Genomic DNA, 14916 nt, shown 5'->3' with positions numbered 1-14916 from the left:
CTGTTGCCCTAATGAATAATCTGTAAAGGCAAATACCTAAAAATCCTAAAAAACATTTTTACCTAAAAATATGAATACTTTTATCACATCCAAAACAAAGAATATGATATACATGATTAAATGTGTAAGAAACTTTATTTTGGGGAAACAGTGGAGGAGACACAAAACAACCAGACTTTTTAGAGCAAGCTAATCTGGAACCCACATGTGGTAACGTCAGTGCTTTTTGGATTCACAAATTTAAAAGCCTAAATCTAAGATGTATGAATCCAGTAGATTTTAATATCTACTGATAATAGTAATTTTAAAAAGTCTATGATTTTTTTTGCACAAAACATACATTCCTTGTGTGTTTTTTTTTATTTACTTTTTATGCATCTGTATCCTTCTAATGACATTATGTAATTGTATTGAGCCTAGACTCAAATGTCTTTATTCATCTTAACTCCGCATACTCTTATTTTGACATCCCATGATTACAAAGGTAACACCCACCTGTGTTGCCTTCTTACTCTTCTCTTAGACATCTTGCCACAAATTTCCACGATGAAGTCCACGTTGCTATAATAAAAAAAGATGCTTCCATTAACCAGCCGTTTTTTTTTTTTAAATCGATAGAGTGAGAGAGAGAGAGAGAGAGAGACGGAGAGAGAGGGGGAGATAGTGGTGGGTGGGGATGCACTCGTGTCACACCGTCTTGTAAGCTCCTAGATCACATACTTCGTGATGTGAAGTTGGACCAGAGGGACATGGACGTTGTGAGAGCGGGTTTTTTATGCGCCACACCGCATCCGGCTGCGTCCATGCTGCTCTTCCTGACAGCTGTCTCTGATATGAGCTCGGACTGTGAAAGTTACTACAGCAAGGAAAACGTGTTCGTGGATGGCTTCAAGTGTCCGAAACCGGACAGTGACAGCACGGCACTTTTCTGCTGCGGCTTCAGTGACTTGAAATATTGCTGTGATGACCCCAACAGCTTTTTCCCTTACGAATATGGATACATGTGGTGGTTAAGGTAAGGAGCAATAAAAGTAGTTAGGTTGATGTGCATCACAGTTGTACAGATTGATTTTGCAAGGTCAGGTATTAATTTAAATTTACTGTGCATAATTAAAACCTTCAGAGCCTGATGTGGATCAGCAGATAGGATTTGTCCTGCAGTAAATCCTGAAGTCTACAGACTTCTTACAAGAGCTTAAAGCATACAGCCTGAAAACATTAGAAATTTCAGAAACACATAATCACAACACCACCCACAGACGGTGCAATGCCTTTAACAGGTTCACAACCTGTTGATGGCATTTTGCAGCTTCTCCTTGTTTGCCTCAGATCAGGCTAATTGGTTGTCATTGGTCAGAACCTGCAGACTAATTAAAAAGGTTTATATTTTAATGGCCTTCGAAAATATTCAGACCCGTCTTGAATCAATATGTGGGGAGTAGACATGCGAATTTTTGTGGTATTTTAATGTTTTAACAAGCTAAACTCTCAATTATGCAGAGTGCAAATGCAGAAGTTCTTGAGATTTGCCACAAACACACAAATAAAAAGAACCTAAATTCACCATTAAAAAACCCATTAGGAACAGTGTTGTCTCTCAGTACCTTTACAATCCTTTGGCAGACGCTTTTATTCAAAGCAATGAATGATTCACTAAAAAAGCTAACTATTGGTGCAGAAACTGTTTATCATGGTATTTATTATTCAGAAAAGTCTTGGTTTGCATTTGGGGCATCTCCGTGGGAAATGCTGCGGCGTGTACTGTATCCACAGGCACATGGATGTAAATGGTTCAACGAGCCTGGTTCAATCACACTGCTGCGACACAGAAAGTGCATTTAAAGTATAAACTCATAATAATACAGAATGTTGTTGCAAAACATTTAAGGGGTGAATGTGCGATGATATAATTTGTGAAATTACCTTAGCTTTAGGAAAAGTTCATTTGTGTTACTAATGGAGTTTCAATCAGTTCCTGTTTTACCAAATTATCTCAGTAGGAGTTTATGCTTCACTGAAACTAACTGGCTCTGAGCAGCATGTAGTATACTGTATCTGGCCATTCTGCATCATTATGTGTCATTATGTGTAATAAGAATCCCACTAAAACACTGCTGTGCTTTTACTGGAGTGCTTTACTACTCTCAAGGTACAGAGTAGGCGTTGATGTGACCAGGCATGAATGCAGAGCACATCACTCACATACTCCGCTGCTGCTCTGGCTTTAAAGCCCCCAGTAGCAACAGAACATGGTAAATATATTTTAAACGTCTTGCCTATTTTATCATTTGAGAATGGAGCCATAATCAGTGTCTTTAATGAAAAGTGAAAGAATGGGAATCCTGAAAAGTTGCAAATAGTATCTGGTACTTTCTCGGTGTCACCTCCGTCAAGGTTGACAAGGTGACGCCGATCAGTGATGAAGTGACTCCGATTTTTTCTGCAGTCTTTTGTCTTGCTGCCTCAGCCTTAAAAAAAAAACTCTCCTTACTTTGACAGCCAACATCATTACCTCACATTCTCATATCTCCTGTGTGTCAAGATGACGTAACTGCGACTTTAGACAGTTTTGTCATAACAACTGGGTGGAGTTTGGTTAGCTGACTTGAGCCACCTGAAATAGCACACAGGAGAGTTTTCCAGAGAAGAATACTTTAAATATACTTCTTTAAGTATTTATCACAATCGGCTGAACAGTTTGACCCGTGAGTTTGATCAAACCGAGAGCTGAGTGGCCAACTACAGAAATTGAGGAAGATGGATAATGACAGTACAACACTATGGTCATAGTTTCAGATATCAAAGACTGGAACACCACCTTGGTCCAGAGAGAGGTTTTGGAAGAAAGGAGCTGGATTTTACGTTGCGAAAAAGGAAGGAGTAGGTTGACGTTCTCAGTCATCTGACTCATGGTTATGCCAAAGGTGTGTTGTCAGTAGGATCTGGACAAAGGGTTTTTCTTTACGCTTCTTCAGCTTTCTTCCGAACTGAAGAAACCTTCCCTATATGAGCGGTGGAATGTGCTTCAAGCGGGTCCTGATGCAAATGAACAAAAACCTTTTAGATAGGCAGTGAGGAAACAGTATTTATTAGTTTACTGCAACAAATGGAAAGACCCAGTTCTAATCAGTCATAGGCTTTTCATCACAGAATAGCTGGAGGCCCATTCTGATATTCTGGTACAAGGACATGGCATCATACTGCTCATTACTCAATTCTGGGCAAGCTTCTTGAATCCTAACAAAAAAATAAACCTGAATCTGAGGATGTACATAATACACTGTTCTCAAATACAGTATTTTGTGCCTGGTATGTTGAAAAAAAAAAAAAAAACACTTTTAAGACTCTAAACTTCTAAATTGCCGAATGATTCTTCTTTATCTTTTTTGTGGTGTTGAAGAAATACAGTACCTGCCTCAAGGTCCCTTCCATCTTCTGGCTTGAGCCTAGGGGACTAGGAACAAGCCTGTATGAGGATTTAAAGAAAATCTCTCTAAAGTATCGTTAGTTAATCGTCTTTCTTATGGTTTAACTTTGACCAAATTCTAATTAAAATTCTTGCCAATTGAAATGACTAAACCTTATTTAGGCTTATACTTTGATTATAATAAACACACCCCTTTACACATGACTATATGACTAAGACCTGTTTTTATTTTTAGGCAAACAACAAAATAGTTGGTATTTTTACTTTTTTGTTGATTCTGAACAGTAGATGGGCAACAGAAGCGGAGAATTCATCGGTTATCGAGTTTTGGGGAAGTTTGTAAGTTTATAACCTGCCTTTTGCCCAGTGACAGCTGGAATAGGCTCCAGCCTCCCACGACGCAGAAAACTTAAAGGTAATGGATGGATGGATGTGATGTAAGCCCTTTCAGTCCTCCTACAAACATCATGAATAAGAATTTGAAGTTGCAGTTTTTGTGTAGAGAGACAAAAGAGAGGAGAGGAGCTAAATCCATAGCATCTCAACTTTGATCTAGTTCAGGGTAACTGTGCAGCTTTAACTATAAGCTTTATCAAAAAGGAAGGTTTTAAGCCTAGTCTTAAAAATAGAGAGGGTGTCTGCTCCCCGTATCTGGATTGGGAGCTGGTTCCACAGGAGAGGAGCTTGATAGCTAAAGGCTCTTCCTCCAATTCTACTTCTGGAAACTCAAGTAGACCTGCATTCTGAGATCGAAGTGGTCTAATCGGACCTTACGTGAATATGAGCTATATATGATGGAGCCTGACCATTCAGAGCTTTATATAGGGCTTTATAATAGGGAATTACAGTATTTCAACCTAGAAGTAATAAATGCATGGACCAGTTTTTCGGCATCACTTTGAGACAGGATGCTCTTAATATTGGCAATGTTCCGTAGGTGGAGGAAGGCTGTTCTAGAGATTCGTTTTATATGTGAGGTAAAAGACAACTCCTGCACAAGGGTAACTCCAAGGTTCCTCACAGAAGCACTGAAGGAAAAAAATATGTATTTACTTATTCAAATTTTACACTGTATATTATAACATTGTTTTAACTTAAAAATATGATTGAAAGGCTGCCTTGAAATTTATGTCCAGTGAAAAAATGCACTGGTAAATGTTATCTGTGCTTGTAATAACTTTATTTCATGAGTTGAGTGAACTTTTAGAAATTCATTGATTCAACTGTTTATGTTCATTTTAAAGAACTTTGCCAGAATGACTCTCATTGCAAAGTTGTGACAATAACAACTAGAGATTTTAAGTTGCATTAGCTTGAATATAAAACAGATATTAATGTTACGGTCATTGAAAACTATTAGCTAATACGGACTTCTGGTCACCCAATTTTCCTACAACTGTCCAAGGGCTGATTACTTAATGCTTGATTTATTTACATGATATACGTTAATTTATACATTTCTACAAATGCTAAAACTGATGTGAGATTTGCTGCTGAGTCCATTCTGGATGTTTAGGGGTAACTCCTGACAAAAGCCGGTTTCATTTAGCCAGGAACTTCACTTAGGAATTCACGGTTGACATTTTAGGCAGAATAAGCAATGATCAGATGATTTCTACAATAACGCTGTCTAACATCTCAGCCCCTACCAAAGGTGAACTGTTTGCTCATGCATTATTACCATGGGTGAAGTAACATAAACACTGAAAATATGTGAATACCTCTCAGTCCCAGATGATCTGGAGGAGAAGCAGCCTCCTTCCTATCACACATATATATTTTTTTGTGAATTTACACATAATTGACATAGTAGGAAATACAAATTTTGTGGCAAGGTGACAACCAAGGTCACCCCGGTTCAACATTTTCTTTCCCACATTTGTGTGTGGAGAAAGCAAAGTGTTAGGTGACACAGACACAGACTTAAAAAAAAACCTAAAACAGATACTTTGCAGCTTTGATGGCAACAGTCTGCACTGCTATCACAACTGCTTTCAGCCACACTGCTGCGGCTAGATTGCCTATTACATACCTTCAAAAGGCTATATCATGTTTAAGAGGTTTTAGAAAATATAAAATAAAAAGACCCATGAAACCCATGAACCTCACAATAGCCAGTCTGTGCGTGAGTGAGACTAAAGGTCATGCGATTCGTCTCACTCCAACAACAGAAATGTTGAAAACACACATATGAGCAAGAATGATGTTCTGCTACTGCTATTTCCAGGACACTACAAGACTCACATATGACTTCACTTAAGGTTCAGGAAGTTGTAATCTGCCCAACACTGCATTTTTCTTTCTTTTGGTGAGCTTAACATTCTGTGTTTCTGCCTAAACAATTTTCTTTGTATGAATATTTCAACCTTAACAGTGTTAAAATGTCAGCAGGAATCTGCGTGTCTGTGTGCCCTCTAATGCACCAAACAGAACTGGATGCTATTCATCAAAACAATGCTCTACAGCACTGCTGCATTCATTTAAATGTCCCTTAATATACTAAGGAAATGAACGATATCATGTCCAAGCATTGTTTTTTCAGTCAGTCAGGGTAAAAACAAAATCAATTTTAATAAACACACAAATATGTCAGTTCTATTTGACAGTAAACTGTGAGTGTCTCTTCTCTGCTTTATAGTCTCGGAGCTCTTGTGGGACTCTCTGTAGCAGCTGTGGTTCTCCTGGCCTTCATCATCACTCTGTGTGTCCTCTGCTACCTGTTCATTGCCACCAAACCCAGGGGGCTGGACAATGGGCTGCCTCTCCGAGCACCAGGTACTGACTAGCTGCCTCTTTGTGTGGGGGTCGCTCTGCTAGCACTTCCAGGACCAGACTAGACTTTGCAAGCTTGGCATTTCCTAGTTTTCAAACTGAATATTCATGGATTCTCAGCTCTTGGTTTTATTATTTAACAATAATGACCAATCTATTGGAAGAGAGCAAAACACAGGCAGGCTATTAACCAGCAGTAAGATGTGAAAATCAACAGGGACATGCTCAAGCTGTTGACAATGTGAGAGGTTTCTTACCAAAAGATTATTCCCAGTAGACAGGAATGTGGCCAGACAGAAACAAGAGCTCCATCTCAGACCCTACAGGCCTCACTGAGCATGGTGAATGTTAAACTTCATAACAGCACAATTAGAAGACTGAACAAGTTTGGTTTGTTTGGAAGGGTTGCCAAGGAAAAACACTTACAGAAGATGTTACAGACATTACTGAGAATTAACAGCAAAGTATTCCGACTCACTGACCAAGGCAAACTGTGTGCATACATTTAAAATAACAGGTATCAGGTTCAAATTCTAAAAACAGGTTTAAACATTATGCATTTCGTTTGTCATTTATTGCAGCATATTTGGATACGGCTATCAGATCCGGAGCTTAAGATAACATATTTACTCAAATAAACTGCCTTGCCTGGAAGCCAAGGGTAACTCTAGGGTCATTGTCTTGCCCCAAGGACACTTTGATACGTGGCCAGGAAGACCCTGGAGTCCAACCACAGGCCTGACTTTGTATAAGGTCCTCAAATAAACCTCTGTAACATACTAGATAAGGTGGTACTCATTCAGGAACTACAGACACATAGGCAACTATTCAGTGAAGAGGGTTTAATACAATTAGTGACTGATTGGGCAAATCAGGATAAATTCTGAGAAAATGTCTTTATGTTGACAGATGTGCAAAATAATGAGTCTGTACTGAACCATCCTGCGTTACGCTTTCTGAATTCATTCAGTCAGAAAATGAGCAGGTAAACATGATAAAGGCAACAAAACCAAATGAAAGACAGACACAACATAAAGTAGTCACCATCACAAAAAGTTATTGATGGTTGCATCAATTCCTATAGACTAACAACATCCATACATTAACAGTTGGCAAAGGAGGCCAAGAAAAGTTATACACAAGACGTAGAAGAACTATAGAAACCCTTAGTTACATCCAGTAGAACAAAAACAGACAGGAAGCCAATAGTAAATCTCTTTTCAAGGCAGCAAAGATAGTGTTAAAATCAACAGCAAAGAATAGGGAACGAAGAATCAGCAAATTTCAACACGTTCACCAGATGGATGGATAAAATCACAACAAACAACAGAGGCAGGTAGGAGCGGGTAGATGACAGGGAGAAGATGAAGAGGAGATGCAACTGCTCCCTGGAAGACAAAGGTAATAATAAAGTGTCAGAAAACATACATATAAGAACCAATCCAGCTGTGGGCCATAGTCAGACTGCAGGATGGAACACAATTGTTCCACAGTTCATTCCCTCATTTGGAGTTTTGATGCTAGTGGTAGAGGAGACCGCTGACTAACAGTTTAAAGTCTCCCATACTGTAGCTGTTCCTTTGGGTTGAGCTGTGGTGACAGTGAAGGCCATCGCATATGATTCACATCATTTTGATGCTCGTTAAACCGTTCAGTGACCCCCTCAAGCTCTATAAGGTGTATTCACTTATTTAGACTGAACTGAAAACGCAGAATGACACCGAGTTTTTCCAGCTTGATTCATTAAACAAAAAGAACCAGTGCCAAGTTGGCCCCTTGGTGGCAGAGCAAGCCCACCCCTTTTGGTGTGGGATTCAAACCAGTGGCCTCCTACATTCCAACCCAATGCTCTACCACTGATCCACTGCATAGATTAGAATATCAAAGTGAAAAAAAAAAAATAGCACCAGCTCTGAAAATTAATAAAGAATAGAAAACAGAAATATTTAATTTGCAAAATTTTGCAAAAGTCTAGGTCAGGACATCTCTCAAAACTGAACGACAGAGAGGCCAATAGCCCAGGAGTTACAGGATTTCATGGCAAAGAGGGGTCGCTAATGTGCATGTGACAACAATATCGCAGGTGCTCCACAAACCTGATTTGTTTCAAGAAAAAGACCCTCCTCAAGAAAGGACACATCAAGTCTCAGAGCTTTTCCAAAGAATACCTGCAAGATTCTGAGGCCAAAATGAAAAATGCCCTATGGTCAGATGAGCCCAAAGTTGAACTCGGGCCTTAATGCCAAAGGGTTAAGAAGAGATGACAAAAGATGATGTCATTTTTCATGCAACACCATAACTACAGCATAGCATTAGGGTGGTAACATCCTGTTGTGGGGAGGGAGTGGAGCCCTTGTCAGAAAAGAATGGAAAATGGGTGGGACAACGTAGTGTCAAAGTGATGAGGAAAATCTACTGCTGTCTGTCAGAAAACTGAGGATGGGACCATCCAAACAAAGTGTTCAGCCAAACTGACCATACAATGACTGTAGGAGAAAATGGTTAACGTCCTCACGTGGTTTAGTCAAAGCCTGGATTTCACTCCTATTGAAAATCTGTGGAAAGACCTAAAGACTGTAGTCCCCCAGCCGTCACAATCCAGTTTGGGAGAGTGGAAAGCACTGCTCAGTCTAGATGTGCAAAGTTGGTAGAGAAAAAGCCAATGAATGGGAGGAAGGAGTTTGTATTGCAGAGGTGGCTCTGTATGTATGAATGCATGCAAGCTTGAAAATATCTGTTTTTGTGTGTTTTAATTTTGATGCTAGAAAACAACAAAATGTGAATGTTTTGAAATTGTGTTGATTTTTTTCTATAGCCACTGTAGCTTAAATAAATGGTATTAAACTGCCTTCCCTGTATTGAAAGATCCCATCTTCCCTTATGACATAAACCGGAGGAGTTTTCAGAACAGATGATGTCATTTGAAAGGATTTCAATCTATTGACAGTTGCGGCAATCCCTAAAGACTGATTTATTTCTCTATAACTCCTCCGGATGACATCATGTCAATTGAAATAGTCCTTTAATAGTCCTTTAAGCGTCAACTGAAAACTGCAGTGTTGGGCGTATTATTCTCGTGAGATTGTCACATTCACATACACATTTAATCCAGTGTTAAATTTATTTTTTTTAAAAACTGTTTGTACACTAATAACTCTATTGTTAAAATGAAAATATTGTTCATAGCAACTTTAAAAAGCAATTTGTTTACCCGTTTTTAGAATTTGTAAGGGGATTTTTGTATTGTATATATTTGATCTGGTTACATTAGGATTCACATTTTAAAAGCCACATTACGGAACTTTGCATAACATACCTACATCCTGTGGTTACTGTGGGCTTTTTCTTATGGCTTCTCACACTTTGATGGACTGATGCTGTAGTTCTTGACTTTTGCTTGGCATTGTTTCTTGTACTCTTATTCACTTTTTTGATTCTTTATTTCTCCTTTGCACCAAATTGTGGTTAAATATTTATCCTAGGAATGCTAAAGGAGCTGCAGTGGTTTTTATGTTTCACCTCTCATCAAAAGGTCGTTTCTCACCAACTGGCTCACAGAAGCAGGCATATAAACTGTGACTATGCCACAGGAAGGTAGCGTGGTCTTCCACCAAGTGTTGGTTCGATCCACATGTTGAAGTGTCCTTGAGCAAGACACTGAACCCCAACTTAGTTGCTCCCAGTGCGTGAATGTGTGTGTGATTGTGCAAATGGATGGTTGAGAAGCAGTGTAAAGTGCTTTGAGTGCCAATAGGTAGAAAAGCGCTGTATAAGTGCAGAACATGTACCATAAAAACTCTGTGAAGGTACAGTATACAACTTCTTATTATTGACCTGAAGGTCTGAACCATCCAGAAAGTGTTTCCGCTAGAACAAACCAGACCATTGTTCACTTAGATCCAGCCCAAAACCATCTCTTTTGGAAACAATACATTCCTGTTCCTTGGTGCATAGAAAACAAGATTAAAACACCCTACATGACTTTTCTGTCTTCTAGGTGCTGTGTCAAGTCCACCAGAACCAGGACCAAGTCATACCAGCACCTCTGCTGGACCTCAAGGCATCAGGAAGCACTTCCTGAGGGGCAAGTTGGACTGTGACAACCAGCCCCCTGACCCTGACCGCCTTTTCCAACGTTGTTTCATGGCTACAGTGACATCTGTCAATGTTGAGGGTCCTGCGTAGACTTGTGGACTATCTTACTTTTTGAACTACTTTTACTTTGAAACCCAAATGTTAATCATCATCACATTCACCATAGTCCTGTTGACCTATTCTTTTACTTTTGTGGTCATTTGCACAGAGACATAGCAACACAACAGGCAAAATAAATTATTGCACATACATTGTCTGTACCAGTGCAACACTGTAATATGGTATGTGGTATTATTCTGTAGGCAGCATGAAGGAAAGCCAACAATGTAAACTGTACAGACTATAAAACAGTTTTTATACAAATCCCAGTTAAAAAAAAGGTTCGAACGATGTGTAAAATGTAAATAAAAACACAATGCAAATCTCATCAACCCATATTTACTTCACAATAGAACATAAACAACATATCAGATGTTGAAACTGAGACATTTTACTATTTCATGAAAAATATTAGCTCATTTTGAATTTGATGACAGCAACACATCTCAAAAACGTTGGAACGGGGTCTTCTTGTTTCAACAACTGTCTGTAAACATCTGGGAAGTGAGGAGACCGGTTTCTTGAGTTTTAGGAGGGGAATGTTGTCCCATTCTCTTCTTCTGCAGGGCTGGTGTTTTTTTTTTTTTTTTATGATGCGGAAAATGTTTTTCTATTGGCGAAAGGTCTGGACTGCAGGCGGCCCAGTTCAGCACCGGAACTCTTCTCCTGCGAAGCCATGTTGTTGGCCTTCCCTGAAAGAGACATTGTCTGGATGGGAGAATATGTTGAGCTTTGGCCCAGAGAAAAACGACAGTGTTTCTTGATCATGTGCGCACATGGCTTCTTCTTTGCATGATACAGCTTTAACTTAAATTTGTGGATTACACAGCGAACTGTGTTCACAGACAGTGATATCTGGAATTGTTCCTGAGCCCATCCAGTGATGCCCAGTAGAGAATCCTGTCTGTTTTTAATGCAGTGCCGCGAGAGGGCCCACGATTCCTCCGGATTCTCTGAATCTTTTGATGATAAACTGTAGGTGGTGGGATCTTCGCAATTTTACGTTTAGCAAAATATTTCTGAAATTGGTTAACAATTGTTAAACCCAGTTTGTCACAGCTCTACGTCGCTTAAATGCTTCTTTTATACCCAGTCATGTTACTGACCTGTTGCCAGTTAACCTAATTAGTTGTTTATTGTTTTGTTTTTTTGCAGCAATTACTTTTTCAACCTTTTGTTGACCCTATTCAAACTTTTTTTTAGATGTGTTGCTGCCATCAAATTCAAAATGAGCTAGTGTTTTCCGTGAAATGGTAAAATGTCTCAGTTTCAACATCTGATATGTTGTTAATGTTCTATTGTGACAAAATATGGGTTGATGAGATTTGCAAATCATTGCCTTCTGTTTTTATTTACGTTTTACACATTACCCCAACTTTTTTTGAATTGGGGTTGTAGTTGCAGCTAAATCACAGGTATTGAATACAGATGAATTGAAAAAAATATTTTTCGATTGGTTTTAGATAACTGAGATGAGGTGAGTTATAATCCATTTATTAGAAAACATTTCCCTAGAAAATTCCCCAAAGTCCAAAGGTAGTTAACATTTGTTGGTCATACATTTTTATATTTCTTTAGAAAACTTAAAAAAAGGTTACAGACTTGTTTTGAAAAAAAGATCCACTAAGAAATCACCTGAGTACATTCTCAGAGTGATGACTAAACATTGACATCATGGAATATTGCATAAATTACACATACATTATGTAGGTCTGTATGTACAAAAGAAGAACTACATTATTTAAAATTGCATTAAATGAATAGTAGAAGATGTTTGGAAATGGTGACTCCAAGTATTGAATACAGATGAGCAGAAGCAAATGCTTTTTAATTGGCTTTACACAGATGAGATGAGCTGAGTTATAATCTATTTATTAGAGCTCATTTCCCTAGAATTTCTTCCAAAGTCAGTTGGTCATACATTCTGTGTTTCTTCAAAACTGAAAATAATCATGCAGAATTTATGATTGTTTATACAGGATATATCCTCTTTTATTTAATAAATAGCTTATTTTATCAGAAGGCCAGATTTCTTACATTTACATTTACAGTTTTACATTTAGTCATTTCGCAGACACTTTTATCCAAAGCGACTTACACATGAGGTACAAGGCAGCAAAAATCCAGGAAGTCAAGGAGAAAAATACCAAAGCAAAGTCTTATCAGAAAAGTGTTTACATTTCACGAGACTTTTTTAGAAATAGATTTAAGTGCATAGGAAGGTGCAGAATAGTTCTGTTCTCAGGGTTTATTTGAATATTGGGAGTGAGTTTGCTGAGCGTGCAGAGTTTGGTAGCTCGTTCCACCATCGTGAGATCATTGGGCTGAAGAGTTTTGCTTGGTGTCTTCTGTGCGGGAATCGAACGGGAAGGATTGTAGACCTGAATGAGGGAGTTGAGGTAAGCAGGAGTTGTTGAGGTGATCCAGCCCGTAGCCAAGAGACAGAGCTTTGAACCTGATGCGAGCAGCTACAGGAAGCCAGAGATCTGAAGAGCAGTGGGACATGAATCCTTTTTGGCAGATTAAAAATGAGGCGAGCTGCCGTGTTTTGGATCATCTGCAAGGGTTTGATTGTGGATACCAGTAACCCCATTAACAAAGCGTTGCAGTCTTAAAAGTCACATATTTAAAAAAGTCATTTTAACTAAGTAACTAATAAAATTCACACTCAAATGATGTTTTTTACAACCTCAATTCCAAAAAAGTTCGAACGATGCGTAAAGCGTAAATAAATTCCCAATGCAATGATTTGCAAATCTCATCAAACCATATTGTATTTACACTAGAACATAAACAACATAGATGTTAAAACTAAGACATTTTACCATTTCATTGAAAATATTAGCTCATTTTGAATTTGATGGCTGCAACACATCTCAAAAAAAGTCTTCTTTTAACAACTGTCTGTAAATATATGGGCAGTGAGAAGACCAGCTGCTGGAGTTTTAGGAGAGGAATGTTGTCCCATTCTTGTTTCACGCAACATTCTAGCTGCTCAACAGCTTTTTGCTTTTTAGCTGGAGTCCTCATTTTATGATGTACCACATGTTTTTTAGTGTTGAAAGGTCTGGACTGCAGTCTGTGCAGTTCAGCACCTGGACTCTTCTCCTGTTAAGCCATGCTGCTGTGATGGATGCAGTATGTGGTTTACCATTGACCTACTGAAATATGCAAGGCCTTCCCTTAAAAGAGACATTGTCTGGACATTGTCTCAGCTGGTTTTACACATTGTCCCAACTTCTTCTGAATTGAGGTTGTATTAGAAAAATGCTTCAAATCCAATTTTGATGTGGAGAGGTGCTGTCAATGCCTTCTGTGACCTAGACTCATTCAAACATAAGATTCAGAAGTGGAGAGACACTCACTTCTAAGGTCTGTGAGCAAGTCTCATTCTTAGAACCAATGAAAGAGTTTCAATTAATTCTGCATGACTGGTAAGAAACGCACTGATTCTGAGGCTGATTCTGAGGCTTTTGCTGATGCAAACGTGTTTCCCAAACGTTGAACTGTATCTTGTAGCTATAAGTCACCTCAACAATCAAGTGTGATTTTTAATGAGGTGCTCGAGCAAAAACAGCAGCAGTGTAATAGTCCTTAAGGATGGTTTTATGGTTTCATTTGTCTAAGTCTTTTTCAGCTAATGTGCTTCATCTTAAGTTTTGTAACCACTGACATGACAGGGGTATTAATGCTGTCTTACTGGGAAAGAATATTCCTTCAAAGACTAATTCCTACTTTCCACATTTCATTGGCTTTCGACTTATTGCTTTTGGATACTTACCACATATTTTGCACATTTGTGTTTCTGCTACTGTATCCATGAGCTTTCATCAGACTTATGTGTCAGAGGGCAAATGGAAAGTATAATTTGGCCGTTACGGGTGACAAAATTTATGGATACGGATTTACGGATATTGGAGTAGCCAGTGACAAAGAAAGTATTAATTAGATTCAAAGGGTAAAACCACTGCCATGGACACACATTTAAAGCTGCGTCACACCCTACTCAGTATGCATGCAGCAGTTGTGTGCTTCGTGAAGTGTGAAAGCGGTGGAAAGAATACAATCTGGATGAATTTCAGCTCTCAGTCTGCTGCTCACATTTGTGTTTTAATGGAGATGAAAAAAACGTTTTCTTTTGTGTATTTTAGTTATTTTGTTCCAGCTGTGAAATGTCATCTTGTGCCATGACTGCTCGGTACATTTTTAAAAAAAAATCTTCGTGTTATGTCAGTCTTAATAAGTCAAAGCTTATTAATAACCTCATGACTGCTTATGTTTAATTTTGTTGCATTCATAACAAGACATTTGGCAGCTCAAGTGCCTCTTACTGATATGTATATTTTCCAAAGTTATTAAAGTTATAACTACACAATCTTGCGTGCTGTGCTTTGCTTTGATGATTATCTGTGATCTTGATGAAGCGGAAGCAAAGACTTCAAATTATATATTTACCTCTGTTAGGGCTTCTCAGATGATTTAGTCACAGTTGCAGAATGTTTAAAGTCTGTCAAATCAGTCAA

The 14916-nt window shown here is 38.6% G+C and overlaps 1 protein-coding gene across 1 annotated transcript; it reads left to right on the top strand.

The window, feature by feature from the left end:
- The first annotated feature begins 698 nt into the window (after positions 1 to 698).
- LOC137131674 (protein shisa-like-2B) lies at positions 699 to 14759 on the top strand. The gene is made up of 3 exons (XM_067513272.1): positions 699 to 1015; positions 6066 to 6202; positions 10197 to 14759. Exons 1-3 carry the CDS (start codon positions 750 to 752, stop codon positions 10382 to 10384), a joined length of 591 nt encoding a protein of 196 aa, XP_067369373.1. The 5' UTR covers positions 699 to 749; the 3' UTR covers positions 10385 to 14759.
- The last annotated feature ends 157 nt before the right edge of the window (positions 14760 to 14916 follow it).

This window comes from Channa argus, chromosome 8 (assembly GCF_033026475.1).
Source record: "Channa argus isolate prfri chromosome 8, Channa argus male v1.0, whole genome shotgun sequence".
NCBI classification, from domain to species: domain Eukaryota; kingdom Metazoa; phylum Chordata; class Actinopteri; order Anabantiformes; family Channidae; genus Channa; species Channa argus.
This window is presented reverse-complemented; position numbering and strand designations above follow the sequence as displayed.